General features: G+C 39.4%; 1 protein-coding gene across 8 annotated transcripts in view; it reads left to right on the forward strand.

The window, feature by feature from the left end:
• TANC1 (tetratricopeptide repeat, ankyrin repeat and coiled-coil containing 1) overlaps positions 1-15,186 on the forward strand; it is a 176,088-nt gene that overhangs the window by 18,537 nt on the left and 142,365 nt on the right. For all 8 annotated transcript variants that reach the window (XM_057745091.1, XM_057745086.1, XM_057745088.1 and 5 more), the window contains exon 3: positions 855-932. In XM_057745091.1, the coding sequence (XP_057601074.1) occupies positions 872-932 (61 nt within the window). In that variant the 5' untranslated portion in view covers positions 855-871. The remainder of the gene's footprint in view (positions 1-854; positions 933-15,186) is intronic.

Below are 15,186 nucleotides of genomic sequence, written 5' to 3' on the forward strand. Positions count from 1 at the left end.
GTGCAGGGAAGAGAGAGCTAAATGAGACTGACTGATGAAATAATGGTCCTTTTGTCTGTCTCTTTGCAGTAGGGGTGGTTTTATGTTTCATCTTAGGCCTGGGCCATTGTGTTGTTTTTACGTGCTCAGTACAACCCTGCTTAAAAATACAGCTCATTATTTAACGGATTCAGCCACAGGTCTGTTCTCCTTACCTCCCCGAACCCCATGCCCCCAAAGTCGTAACTGTATGTGGTAAAAACCCATTGCAGTGTGTGCTGTTTGATCGGACCGCCTGACATTGGGGCTGAAAGGTGTTCCCACTGTATTTATTTTGCAAATGTTTTTAAGGTATGCTTCATTCTGATTAACCTTCCAAAATGTTTTCCTTATGGTTATATAATCAGTAGCACCTGTAAAACATGCCTTTAACCATGTAGCTTCCTTCTTAACCATTATCTTTTTGATTCTGTCTTAATGTTTTCTTTTGATGAATGGGGCTTGGGAGACCCACATTCCTGTGCCAGATATCTTACAGTAAAGTATCCGGATTTAGCCACATAACCTTAATTAGATGTGGAATGCTGAGAATGCGCCATTTAGGTGTGTGTGTGTTTTTTTTTTTTTTTTAAGTTTTATAACAAGACAGTGAACTTCTGATCCCGTCATTAAACTTTATAAAATACTCCTTGTGTCTTTAGCATTTAGTTCCCCATGTTAGTTTATTCATAGAAAATTAATGTAAAACTCAAGGTACCTTTATACTATCCTGAGTGATCTGTTTGTTTGAAGACAGTTCCCGTTTGTGTCAATAAGCAAATTATGTTCCAATTTAGAATCCTAATTCCTCTCCCCTCTCCTCCTTTTCTCTTTAGAAGCGAAAGTGTTGAAGATGTTAAAGGCCGTGCTGAAGAAAAGCCGAGAGGGAGGAAAGGGAAGCAAAAAGGAGACAGGTATGTGTCCAGAATTGAGTTGAGCTGAGCAAGCGTGGTGGGCGTGAGCCAGCCGGGGTCCACGTCATCCCGGCGGGGCAGATGTGATTGCCTTGTGAACGGGTCAGGGAAGTGATACGGGTTAGAACAAACGGCAACCTGGAGGCCGTGAGAAACGAAATGTATTTGTGAGCGTTCTTCTGGGAAGTGCCTGAAAATTGAGTCTGGGTTATGTACCGGGTCCCTTCCCAGAAGACTCGTAAGGGTCATAATTTTAATAGGTCGTTCAAATCCAGAGGCAGAGGTACAGACATTGAGGGAGAGCAGGTGTGTCCAGGAATTTGGTTTCTAGAAAGCCCTTTCTCTTTTCTCACACACGCTTGCATTTTATATGTTTGACCAACTGCTGCAGCCAGAGTACCAGATTTTCCTCTGAACAGGTGTAGCCCCACTCAGTGCCAGGCTGCTAGTTTTCATTATGATGAGAGCTACTTAATTTGGCTTGGATTTCATTCCTGTTGGTAGAGTTCTGGTGCATATGTGGTCAGTGTGATTCTACACTGCATTCCGTGTGATGAACTCCTCTAAGGTTACTTTGGTGACCGCTCACCAGAAGAACTACGTATTTTCTACCTGTATTGCACAATAAACATCTGTTAGCATGGATTGATTTCCCTGATATGTGCCATTTCACTCTGTAAACTCATGTTAATCCAGAGTTGGAGAATGGCTGGTTTTCTGCGTTATTGTATATTGAATAACACTTCAGTTTTAATTTCTATTGAGATATAAATAAGTACATTGAATTATAGTTAACTCTTTAATTCAAAAGATCTTGTAACGCCTTGTGGTAATATTGTTATATATATTGTTTCTGTAAAAGAATAAGTGGACTTAGAAGCTTTTTGGTTATAAGGAACCTAGACAAATTTTCTATTATTAATTTCCCTTTAACCACACTTGCAAAATGGCAAACTTAACCTTAAAAGTAGAGACTTTGTTGTAAAGTTGCTGATAAGATTCCATTAAAAGCCTCTCATTAATGTCTGGCTAAGCAGATGCAGAGAAAAGAAGAACCTGGTTTTTGATGATAGAAACAGGAGACCATAGTTAGCTCTTAACCTTAGAAAATAAACTCTTAGCTTTGAATAATTAATTAGAATTGTTACTATGGAGAATTTTCAGTTCCCATAATTTCTATCCAGGGGGGCCTTCACCCTCTGCTGGGTCAAGGCCAAAACATCCTTCTCTTTAGTCCTCTAAAAGCTGTCTAAAAAAACAAAAATTTTCCCCCAGTTTTGGCTCAGCTGACACTCATCCTAGGGACTATGTGATTTGCTTTTTTGGATGCCTTTGTAATTTCCAGCATAAAGTTAGATCCTAAAGCTGTCTGTTGGGCTGGAGCTGCCAACCAGTGGGTTATTTTTCTCAGGGCCAGTGTCTCCAAGCCAAAACTCCCTACTTAGTAACGGAGACTTTCACAACAGGCCCTACCATCCTCTTTGACCCAGGCCAGACTCATGTGAAATTACAGTATTTTAATGACTTTCAGCACCCTGCCTTTCAGATGGGCCAGGCAGTGAACATCGTTTGCGTTTGAAACTTTTCCAGTTGTAGAGCATATGATTTGGGATTTAATTCCCCTTTGGTCTGTAAGAGTAACTACTGTGTTTTCTAAATCATTTCTTCATAATAATTCCCACACTTTGGCTTTTTACTAATGCAAACCAACTTGAAAAAGCAATGGGAACATTTCTCAAAACATTGTATGGTGTATGCCTTTTTCCTCTTAACTAGAACTTGGTTGTATTCCATTGGGGAACAAAGCAGATGGAAATTTAAATCTTGACGAAGTCATGTCACAAGCTGATTGGGGAAAAATATTTGGAATTTGACCATTCATATGTTGAGCTCTGTGCCAGCTCTCTTTTTTTTTAAAATTTATTTATTTATTTTATTGGCTGTGTTGGGTCTTTTTTGCTGTGTGCGTGGGCTTTCTTTTTAGTTGCAGTGAGTGGGGGCTACTCTTCGTTGTGGTGCACGGGCTCCTCATTGCCGTGGCTTCTCTTGTTGCGGAACACGGGCTCTAGGCGTGTGGGCTTCAGTAGCTGAGGCACATGGGCTCAATAGTTGTGGCTCACGGGCTCTAAAGTGCAGACTCAGTAGTTGTGGCACACGGGCTTAGTTGCTCCACGGCATGTGGGATCTTCCTGGGGCAGGGATCGAACCCATGTCCCCTGCATTGGCAGACGGATTCTCAACCACTGCGCCACCTAGGAAGCCCCCAGCTCTCATCATATAAGTAAATCACAGCTAAGTTTCTTTGTATATTAAAGCTGGCTAATCTACTAAGACGCCTCTGAAACTTGGGTAATAATATCTGCTGCAACATGGAAAAATTTTGCTCTACTGTTTCCAATTAAACCAATCTTTGTTGTGAAGACAAAGGAAATTTCATTTTTATGTACTTTAACTCACAATCACAGAAATTTAGAAACTATTTGTCTAAAATATTAAGTTCAGCTTTTCAGATCCTTTGTAGACTGTTTTTTACATGCAATCTTGAACCATACTTTTATGTTGAACCTATTTTGAGAATTTGGAAAATCACTGAGTTAGTGTTTTTCAGAAGAAAGCAGACATTTTTTGCAAGTATTGAAAAGTTTTTATACCCTCAGTGCCCATCCCTAAAAGAAAATGTCACTTTAAATTATTGGTAAGATTTCAGCAGGTATTGAAATTTAAGTTACATGTATGTAAAGATATTTCAACTATTATCTACAGTGAAATATTAAATTATTGAAAGTTATTGAAAGTCATGAGTAAACTCTAAAAATAGCAAAATTCTTTTTATGATTTTTTTTTTTTTTTAACCTGGGAAATGCTTATAGCTGAACAAAATGTATTTTATGGAGGCTGTAGACTCACACTGGAGAATGCAATGTTAAAAACTTTAAAATGCTTTTTGGGAAAGTACATTTACCTTGTCCCCACTAGTCCATCAGTGCAAATGAGCACTGTTTCTCTTGACCTTGAGTCAGGCCCAAGGGAGCAAAAATCAGTATTAAACCATAATGTGGGGAGGGCCAGACGAGGGCATCTATTTTTTCTTTTCCTGCTATTATGTTAGGACCTTGATCTAAAACAAGCGAATGAGGTGTTATCTTTATTTTGAAGCTCTTTAGAGAGGTCTGCCACCTTCTACCACATGTCTGAATGACCTTTACTGTCAGAAAACTTTCACGTCACTATCATTAAACTCCCTTAATTTAAAAATAATTACCGAACTCTTAAGATTTGAGAGTATTGATGTCAAACCTGGACCAAATAAGAGTTTAGAGTGGATATAAGAGCAGCATAGAAAATTAATATCTTTTCTATATAGCAGCACTGTTTAGGAAATGAGTAGGAAAAAAGTCCCATTTTATAATAGAAACAGAAACTTTAAATATCAATCTAAGAAGAAAGGTACAAGCCTTGTATTGAAGAAAATAGTAAAACTTGAGGGAAGACCTGAATAAATGGAAGGAAATATAGTATTCCTGAATGGGCAAATTTATTATTTTAAGCTGACTACCTCTTACAAAATTATCTGTACATGCCATTTAATCCCTATTGAAATCAAAACTGTTTTCTTTTTAAAGACGTAATTTTTTTGGGGGGGGGGGCAGTTTTAAGTTCACAGCAAAATTGAGAGGAAGGTACAGAGATTCTCTGTATACCCCATGCTTCACTCATTCATGGCGTCCCCATTATCAGTGTTCTCCCATCAAGGAGGTCCATTTGTTACAACTGATGAACCTACGTTGACACATCATCATTACCCGAAGTCCATAGTTTACATTAGGGGTCACTCTTCGTATTGGGCATTCTGTGGGTTTGCCCAAGTATACAGTGACATGTATCCACCCTGTAGTATCATGCCGAGCATTTTCAGAAAATCTTGCTTTGTTTTTGACATAGTTGATTTTAAAATTCATCTGGAAGCGAAAATGCTTAAGAATAACCAAGGAGACTTTGAAAGTGTGGGTCAGGTACATCAAAAGGGCTGAGCCTGGTTCCCATGCCTGGGTTCTGGTTGTAGGAGAGGCTGAACAAATGTGTATTTGGACTTAGCTCCTCTAGGGCAGAGTGGACTTCACCTCCCACCAAGACGTGTGTTGGGGAGGATACTCAGTCATAGACACTGGCAGGTCCCCTCCACTTCGAAAGCTAACCAACACGGACATCCAGTACAGCTCACTATAATAGCTATTGCTTCCACACGGCGAGCACATGGCTCGGCTAGTTTTTTGGACTTTTTTTTTTCCTACTGGTCTCCAAGAAATGAAACTTAATTTTACGTAACATCTGTGATGTAATCAGATCTCACTGTTGATAGTAGTTTCGTTTTTCCCTTTAAACCGTGGAGATAGTGGTATCAATCTGGAAGCATTAGATAGGCAAGGCCTCTTGCCCTCCTAGAAAGGGCTAATCCCTCTCCCTCTCTGTCCCTTCTGCCCTCTGCCAATCTTGAAACCATAGTCTCTTGCCCTATCCAACTCTCCTACTTACTCTGTATTGATGTGGAAGTAGCTCCAAGTTGAGGCAGAAGAGCAAAGTTTGGTGAACTTTTTTTTTTTTTTTTTTTTTTTCAAATGAGGGCATTTCTGGAATTGTAAATTTGTCAGATCTTTTTTTTTTTAAATTAATTTTTTTTTTAATTTTTTTTATTTTTTTGGGGGTACACCAGGTTCAATCATCTGTTTGGTGAACTTTTAATTGGGGTGCTGTCTCAATTAAAATATAGACTGGTTAAGGAGAGGTTGCTTAATATGCCAAAATAATTATTAGTCTTTTCCTTTCAGTGTAATTGTTCTTTTTTCAGCAGGGGGGTTTAGTTTGAAGCAGTTTATTTAAAAATTTTGACCTTCACCTTTTCATCATTAAAACCCAGCTGGTTTGGCTAAATACACTTGTAATTAATGGTGTTAATTAAGGCGTCGGATAGCCCCTGAGCTTGAATGTGTGCTGAATCTGTTAGCTTTGCATCTAATCCTTCACTTTGAATTCGTAGTAAAAGGAAGCTGTTTGCCTCTAGAGTTTAAAAGCCATTGATGTGATTGTTAAATGTGGTATTTTAAACCATTCCAGGCTGCAGTCTGGTTTTCAGTGGTACCTTCTAAAAATGCCTCAGTACAAACGATGCTTTGTTTTATCTGGAAAATATGAAGCTGCTTTTGATTATTCTTTGCTGCATTGCCCATTTTTTTGTGGTTGTGGACTATTATTTCGGAATTTAGTGCAGTGACTGTCCTGCTGAGCTATGGATATTTGGTATCTTGTTGTTAACTGACTCCAAAAATGTTTCCCAAGCAACAAAATCAGCAGAAATAATTCAATCTAAAGGTATTGTATTTCTCTTTACGAGAGCGTTTAAATAAATTCTGCAAAATGTTAGGACAGGATTGAAGCATAGAATGAAACAGGCTAGTTGTTAGTAGGAGTGGAAATGCTGTTCCCTCTGGTTTGATTGGTTCCTTCATCAGTTTTCCTCTTTGTTGTCCTCCACATGTCAGAGTCTCAAAAAAGCACAGACTTTGGAATCTGAAGATGCAAATTCAAGTCCTAGCTTGTTCACTTCCCTGTTTACTTGGACTTGGACAAATTTCTTAACCTAGTGAAGCTACCTTACAGGGATGCTGTCAGGGTTAAATAAGAGAACCTGTCTACAAAAGTGCCTCACTTGACATCTGGCTTCTGCTAGATGTTCAGTATATCTTTTCTTTCTTGAGAAAACTGTGTGATACTTTAAAGAACAAACAAAACCCTTCTAAAGCATCTTGTTCTTTCCCTGTTGATTTCAAGCAAGAGAATGATGTTCCAGAAGCTTCTTTCCATGACTTCCTCTCTCCAAATACCGATTCAGCCTTTGACTTTGGATTCTAAAGGCACTTCTGCCATCTTTAGCCTTTCCCTCATGATAAAACTGAGACAGCTCTGAGTCATTTGTTTATTGTATGGTGGTTTATACTTTGATTTATAACTTGTTTTACCTTTAGCCTATGTCATGTCACTTGCATTTTACCCTTTTTCTTTGTGAAATTAAACTGAGAGACTTTTCCTCTTGCTAAAGAAATTTCAGGACTCTGCAGTCAGCTTTGAGAATAGATTTCTAAGTACAGTTTATAAAGTTGACGAGAGGTTTCATTTCAACATATCCTTAATTAGCAAAGGTCTTTAAAGGTGGAAGGCTCCATCGCCCATCCTCTTTGTAGCTTCCCCATGTGTTTTAGGGAAATATAAAGAATGAAAAGAGAAGGACGGGCACAAATACTGAGCATTTATCATGTGTGTCAGGCACTGTATGTAATGGACCAAGCTGGTCCATCTGAACTGTTTCCTGTGAGAGGCATATTCAAAGAAAATTCTGGACTGAAAAGGTGAAATCAAGGCTTATCCTGGATCTTCCACTTTTTATGGCCAATGCAACCTGTGGTAAGCCACAGCCTGTCTGAATCATCATAAAGAATGTAACAAAATTCTCAAACAACAACACTTATTTACTTGGGTCCCTTTTTGTATGTATATGTGTAAATTCAGTAAGAAACCTAATAGAGAAATAAAATTCAGAGTCCATTTTTTTGGCCAAACCTAATTTCATTTCACAGATTTTTTTTTTTCATGCAAGCTGCTTTACTGTTTAAAAACAAACAACAACCAATGGTCTTAATTTCTATAGACCAAGTTTTCAGAGAGCTTTGTCATGTATAGCTTCTTAATTCTCATAAAAAACTCCATATTTGAATTTTCATGTGACCTATTCGCATAGGTTTTATGTCTATTCTACAGAAATGTAAAAAACTTGATGTAATCTGCTGGCAAACATAGCTCCTGAGAGGGGAGATTGTCTACCAAAAATTCTGACCTAGGTTGACTTCTTTCTTCCGTGGAGGATGATCTGAACTAAATGATTCCACTTAAGGGGTTGAGGGCTTTGACCTGCAGTTGACAGATGGCCATCAGAGGTAACCAGTTGGGTAGCCCTACCCTGGTATAGAGCGTCAAATTGAGAAACCCTTATTCATATCTGAAATCATGGAGTTGGAAAGTAGGATCTGTATGTCTCTCTCACACCCCCTCTCCCTTTGGTGGCAGGCTGGTTATAACACATCAGCTATCAGTAGTGCCAATGTAGAATCAGAGATGCTTGTCCTATGTTCTGGTGACCACAGCACTGTCATGGGGGTCAAGGTGAAACAAGACTTTAGAGCTTCACTCTCAAAAGTTTGTGTCGGAGAGTTGCCCATTTTTAAGGGATTTTGGAAGCATTAGGCTGCTACATTTGGTACGTGATAACATTCTTTGTGCCCTGAGACTGTCCCAGAGCACAGAGTACTGGTAATGATGATGTCTCTGACATAAGATGTGCACGTAGAGACCTGTAATGGTTTGGGCACTTGTCTGGAGTTTTTATAGAGCATGGAACTGGCTGGTAGCAGAGGCGAAGAGGATGCAAACTCGGGGTTGAGGATGGAAGACACCTGTGCATTGCTGACTTCCCGACGATCTTACATTCGGTTCTCAAAATTAAAGTTTGTATGTTAATGTCTCATATCTTTGTGAGGGCTTGTTTGTCCCCTACCTCACTAACTCTGAAGTTTCTAGATAACTTTAGAGTTATGTAGAAAACCTCTTTCCAAGTACCAGATGTTAAAAATATTTTGACTTCTGATGGTACATTGTATCTCATTGTACATTGTATCTCATTGTCTTAGTTTGGGCAGCTGTAACACGGTACCATAGATCTAGTGGCGTAAAACAACAGAAAATTTACTTTCTTACAGTTCTGGAGGCTAGAAGCCCGAGCTCAAGGCACCAGCATGATCAGGTTCTGGTTGCAAGTTCTCCTTCTGGCTTGTGGACTCTGGCCTGTGCATCCTCACATGGCAAGAGAGAGACAGCAAGCTCTCCAGTGCCCTTTCTTATAAGGATGCAGTTCCCGTCATGAAGGCCCCACCCTCATGACCTCATTTAAACCTAAGTATTTCCTAAAGGCCTCTTCTCCAAATGCCATCATGTTGGGGGTTAGGGCTTCAACATATGAATGTGGGGGAACATAGTACTTGTCTTTATTGTTCTGGTTATAAATGTCACACAGTACCTCACTGATTATAAAATACACCATTGGGACTTTGCTGGTGGCGCAGTGGTTGAGAATCTGCCTGCCAGTGCAGGGGACACAGGTTTGATCCCTGGTCACGGAAGATCCCACATGCCGAGGAGCAACTAAGCCCATGCGCCACAACTACTGAAGCCCGTGCACCCTAGGGCCCGCATGCCACGACTGCTGAGCCCACGTGCTGTAATGACTGAAGCCCGCCCACCTAGAGCTGTGCTCCACAAGAAAAGCCACCACACTAAGTCCTTGCACCACAACAAAGGGTAGGCCCCACTTGTCAAAACTAGAGAGAGCCCACTTGCAGCAACGAAGCCCCAATGCAGCCAAAAATAAAACAAAACAACAACCCCCCCCCCCCCCCAGTCATTTTGGGTACTTCTAAGGAAGAAAGAACTGTTAATTAAATTGACATACTTTATTACTTAAAATGTCATACTTAAGATTTCCTTTCTTTAGAAAGTTATTTTCACATATCAATTTTTTTCATACAATGGGAGGCAGATGAAATAAGTTGGCTAAGGTATTTCAAATTTATATTCAGAACCCAATTCTTCTAAATCATTTTTTTCAGCTAGTTGTCAATATTCATTTTCCTCCATATGACATCATCTTCTCCACCATTAAGAGCATGGATGTTGGAGCATTTTTTGAGCCCGTCACTGTTTTCTCCAGGACTTTCTTCCAAGCTGCTGACATCCATTCTGCAAGTTTGCTGTCATTCTTTCATGATTTCAAACGGAGATTTTAAAGGAAGACTTTCAGATAAAATCCAGGGCTCTTATTCCTTCCACAGTGGACTTTAAAGTGATCTGTTGACTGAAACCTGGAGGAGGTTAATTGTCTAGTTACTCTACCAGATGTAATAGCATAGGTTTGGACAGTCAGTGCCATTCCCTGGCTGGTAGCAATTTTAAGATGCCGTCAACTGTTACATCCATTTTAGTTTGGAAAAGTTAAAGTGAGAATAAGTATGGGCCACTGAATCAATACCCGGTATGCTATGGGCTCATTGTAGAAAATTTTGAAAATACTGATGAAGAAAATCCTAAGTTAGGGACTTCCCTGGTGGTCTGGTGTTTGGGACTGCATGCTCCCAATGAAGGGGGCCCAGGTTCAATCCCTGGTTGGGGAACTGGATCCTGTATGCTGCAAGTAAAGATCCTGCACACCCCAGCTGGATATCCCACATGCCGTGGTGAGGGTCCCGCATGCCGTAGCTGACACCCTGCACAGCCAAATAAATAAATAAATAAATTACTTAAAAAGAAAGAATACCCTGGGTTTTTTTCCTTTATTATCATTTGCTTCACCCTTTTTAATGTCATTAGTCTTTGAAAAATGCCTAGTATTGTATTGTATCAATATACCATGATTTTGTTTGGGTGCATTTTGTTTGCATATTTTTCTCATTCATTAAAGAAAAACCCTCTGGAAAATATGTATCTTTGTATAAATCTCTGATTATTTTAGTAGCATGGTTCTAGACATGGAATTTTTTTAAAATTATTTATTTTGGCTGTATTGGGTCTTCATTGCTGCGTGCGGGCTTTCTCTAGTTGTGGTGAGCAGGGGCTACTCTTTACTCTTTGTTTTGGTGCACAGGCTTCTCATTGTGGTGGCTTCTCTTGTTGTGGAACACAGACTCTAGGCACACGGGCTTCAGTAGTTGTGGCTCGTGTGCTCAGTAGTTGTGGCTCATGGGCTGAGTTGCTTTGCGGCATGTGGAATCCTGCTGGAGCAGGGATTGAACCCGTGTCCCCTGCATTGGCAGGCGGATTCTTAACCACTGGGCCACCAGGGAAGTCCCTAGACGTGGAGTTAATAGTGAAAGGAAATGACCTTTTCAGAAGCTCGTGGTGCCTCTCGCCAAATTGTTCTCCAGAAGGGTCGTGTTGCTCGCCACCCGTGTAAGCGGTGTGAGTGTGCCTGCTTGCGTGACACTTTCTAGTATTGGGTGTTTGTGGAGTTTAATAATCTTTGCCAAGTTTACAGGTTAAAGCATGTATTTTTTTTGTTTTTTTATTGGAATTTAATTGCTTTACACTCTTGTACCAGTTTTTGAGGTACACCAAAGTCAGTCAGCTGTATGTATACACATATCCCCATATTCCCTCCCTCCCTCAACTCCCCTGTATTTATTTTTAATTAGCATTTCTTTGAGATCAGAAGACCTCTTTAAATATTTAGTGCCCATTTCCTCTTCCATAATCATCTTTTTTATGTCCTTGTGCATATTTTTCTGTTGGGAATGGGAGAGACTCTTCAGTTTGGTTCTTCGCTTTTCCAAGTGTGGCCCTGGTGTGTAGTAGTGCGGTTTCCTTATGAAGTTACTCGTAGGGGAATCTTCCTTGAAGTTGTTGAAAGTCACATTGCCTGTGGTCAATGTGTAGAAGTGTCTCCTGCACTATTAAAACGTTCATGTTTGTGCTGAAGCTAGGGATATGCTAGACTGATTGGCTTATGTTTAAGAAACTTATTGAATAGAGAAACCAAAATAAAGACATAAAACCAACACAAATGAGTCATCAGGTTTTCCACGGAACCTGATAACATTCTACCTGTGTACACAGTCAGCAAGTCTAAGTGCTTCCTGCTCCCTGGATGTGCTGGGAGCCCGCCTCCTGTGAGTTGCTGATAGCAGGCAGGGTTAGTTAATTAGAACCATCTCCTTAATAAATTGCTGTGTTCTTAAGTATAAAAAACATTGTCCATGGCTTATATTCTTAGATTATTATGTACAGGAATTTTTTTTTTCAAACTAAGATTAAGTAATGAAATAAAAGGTTTTAGATCTAGAAGGACCTTAAAAATTGAGTTCAGTGTCTTCAGTTTTTGAGAAATATTTGGAAAACATTGAGCAACTGCCCAAGGCCATATAGCCAGTTAAAACAAAGATGGGCTCAAGGTATAGTTTTTGACTCCAGACTAGTTCACTTTCTACTCTGTCTCTGGCTAGGTCCCTTATTTTTATCTCTAGCATGGACTAAAATAGAAAGGAAAACAAATCCCTGAGATAGAAGACAGTAAATTACTTTATCATTTCTCTCTCTGGGATATTTGTTTTGATTTTTTTCCTTCTGTAGAAGTGTTTGTTCTTCCTCTTTAGTAGGTTTCTTTTAGAGATTCTTACATGGCCTTAATCTGGCTTCAGTAGCACTGTAATATCTCTTTCTGTATGTTAAAGCCCATTTCTGCTTGATGTCCTTGAGGTTGTTATAAATCCATCCTTTTTTTTTTTGTAAAGTCAAACACCATCAATGTAATAGTTAAATATACAATCATTAAAGAAAGCTATGCAGGGGTATTAAAAGTAAAGATACTACCCCCCCCCCCCCATGTCTTCTCTGCTTCCCTTTTTACTCCCCAAAGGAAATGAATGTTAACAGTTTATTTGGTCTTTCTGGATATTTTTTGGGCATATATGTGTGTATGTATGCATATATGCACATGTGTAGATCCTTAAGAAAACCTATAGACTTTACAGTGTGTTTTATTTTGTAAATTACCATGTTTACTGAATGCATTTTTACACATATTTTCATATTAGCACATACTAATATATAAGCTTTTAAAAAGTTGCTCAGTATTGAACAGATATTCTATAACTTGTTTTATTATTTCCGTTGATGGTTTTCTTTTTTGTTGTCATTACAATCAATACTAGAGTAAATCTCCTTGTGCATAACTCCCTGTCCTTTCATAAGAATAGTTGTAAGAAAAATTGTTGGTAATAAGTCTATTCATTTATAATTTTCCTGAATTTTGTCAAATTGCCCTTCAAAAAGTTATCATTAAATTTACACTTCCACCTTCAGTATGTGAGAATGCTTGTTTATTCACATGGTTATCAGCATAGGTTATAATCAGACTATCAATATTTCATCTTTTCCAGTAAAATAGGCAAAACATATATCTCATTGTTTTAATGATGCAGTTGTTTAGAATGAATCCAAATGCATTTTTATATGTTTACTGGCCATTTGAAGCCACACTGCCTGGATTTGTTTCCTGGTTCCATAGTTCACCAGCTGTGTGAACTTGAGAAAGGTACTTAACCCTTCTGTGCCTCATGGGTCACTTATGATGATTACATGAGTTGATATTTATAAAGGACTCAAATCCATGCTTGGCAGTTAGTATATAAGTATTTGACAAAAGTAAAATTTACGTTTCTTTCTCTGTCCTGCCTGTTCATTTACCTAATTTTCTGCTGCATTCAATAGGTGCTTTAATATTTTGGTAAGTGGGTAACCATTGATTGTTTACTAGCTAGAGTTCTAAGTAAATGCATCATGTCATATTTAATTTTGAATTATAAAACCTGAAAATATTCATGTAACTCAGACTTCATTTTTGACAGGATTAGGGGAAGAATTCTGTTTTAATTCTGTAGGTTCAGTGTTGAAAACTGACTGAGGTTATAAGTCATTGTTTCAAGGAGGTTGGCTTTCTTCCCCTGCTTTGTGTGAGAGTTTTGATGCTGCTAATCTGATTAAACCTCTTAGAGCTACATCCTTAGCTCTGAGATTCTGAAGATTAGAGATTCTGGGGTTTTCCCCCCTCTATCCATTAACTTTTTACCATGGTTACTGGACTCCCCAAACATTACCTCAAATCCCTTCTGATGTGTGGAAGCAACGTCTTAAAGATGAATAAGCACTCTGCTGGTTTGGCTTCAGGAAACGTAGGTAAGAGTTGCAGTTTGAATGTATCTCCTAGTTCATTTTTCTGAAACTCAGTTTTCTTGCCTATAAAATGAAGGTAACAATCTCTATGTCATAGAGTAATTATGAGGGTCGAATGAGATAAAGATTTGTTTTTTAAAACTTAAGGCATGATATTGTTGATGATAAAGGGAATTTGTTTTGTTTCATTTTAATAGAGTATCTGTTTTTGAGAAATGCCTATGAAGGAAATAAAAGATACAGATATTTAAATTTACGTGGAGAGCTTTTGATATTCAAATGTTGTGAGGAAGGGGTGAGATATTTTTCTTCTTCAAGATATTGAAGAAACTAACAAGTGAACCCCCTGGGGTAAACTATGGCAGTAGTAATAAAAGTTGCTCTTTGAGTGTTTACTGTGTATCAGACAGTGTGCTAAATGCTTATAAACAGTAGCTTTTTAGTAGAGGTTAAAGAACTAGCTTAAGACTGCAAATTTGCTAAGTGGCAAAGCCAAGATTTGAACCTGGTTTGTCTCTCTGTCTCCAAAACCTTATGTTCAGGGCAGTATAGCAGCCAGGTTACATGGGTTCAAGTCCCAGGTCAAGTTGCTTAACCTCACTGTTTCCATTTTTGCATCTGTGTAACGGGAATGATAACAGCATCTCTCTCCGAGGACTGTTGGTTGTCCTGAGGATTCAGTGAGTTAAAGTGCTTGGAACAGTGCCTGGACCATTGTAAGCATTTCATAAATGTTTGCCCTTATTATAATTTATGGAATTTCTATACTCTCCTGGCTTCTTTGTTTCTGCCCCTTGACCCTCTCTTTCTGGTTTTAGTAAATGGTGGTGTCTCAGATATTTTTGTCTCCTTGATTCCCTTGTCTGTGTGGCAGACGTGGCCCTGGCCATTCCATCTGGTGCAGGAGGAGAGAGCGTGTGGTAGGTCTGGCCCTAATGGAGTGCTGTGGGGCAGTTGCTGCAGACCGTCTGGGATGGCATGTGTTTGCTAGGAGGGAGGAGGGGGAGGAATGTGAGGCCTGAATGCAAGCCTCCACCACCAGCATTCTGCAAAGAGAAGCTGTGTGCGCTCAAAGGGGTTATACCTGTGAAATTCAGTATTCACCTTGGCTTTACAAGAGCAGGCTCTAGTGCAGCGATTTCTGAACCTGGCTAGTTCATCGAAGGCACTTGTGACTCAGAGTCTCACCAGACCTACTGAATCAACTCACCGTGGTGGGGCCCAAGCTTCTGTAATTTTTTTTTTTTTCTTTATGGTTTTTGAATGCTTAGCCAGGTTTGGGAGCCACGGGCGTGCCGTTTGTTCCTGTGTCTACACAGGGCCAGCCCCAGCCAGCCATGGCAGAGGTAGGTGTATGTGACTTTGAAAACTCCTAGGGAAAGGCTCTCCCCCATTATCTATTACACTCTGCTCTTGGCAGCCCTATGAG

The sequence above is a fragment of the Hippopotamus amphibius genome, chromosome 8 (genome assembly GCF_030028045.1).
Source record: "Hippopotamus amphibius kiboko isolate mHipAmp2 chromosome 8, mHipAmp2.hap2, whole genome shotgun sequence".
Classification (NCBI taxonomy): Eukaryota; Metazoa; Chordata; class Mammalia; order Artiodactyla; family Hippopotamidae; genus Hippopotamus; species Hippopotamus amphibius.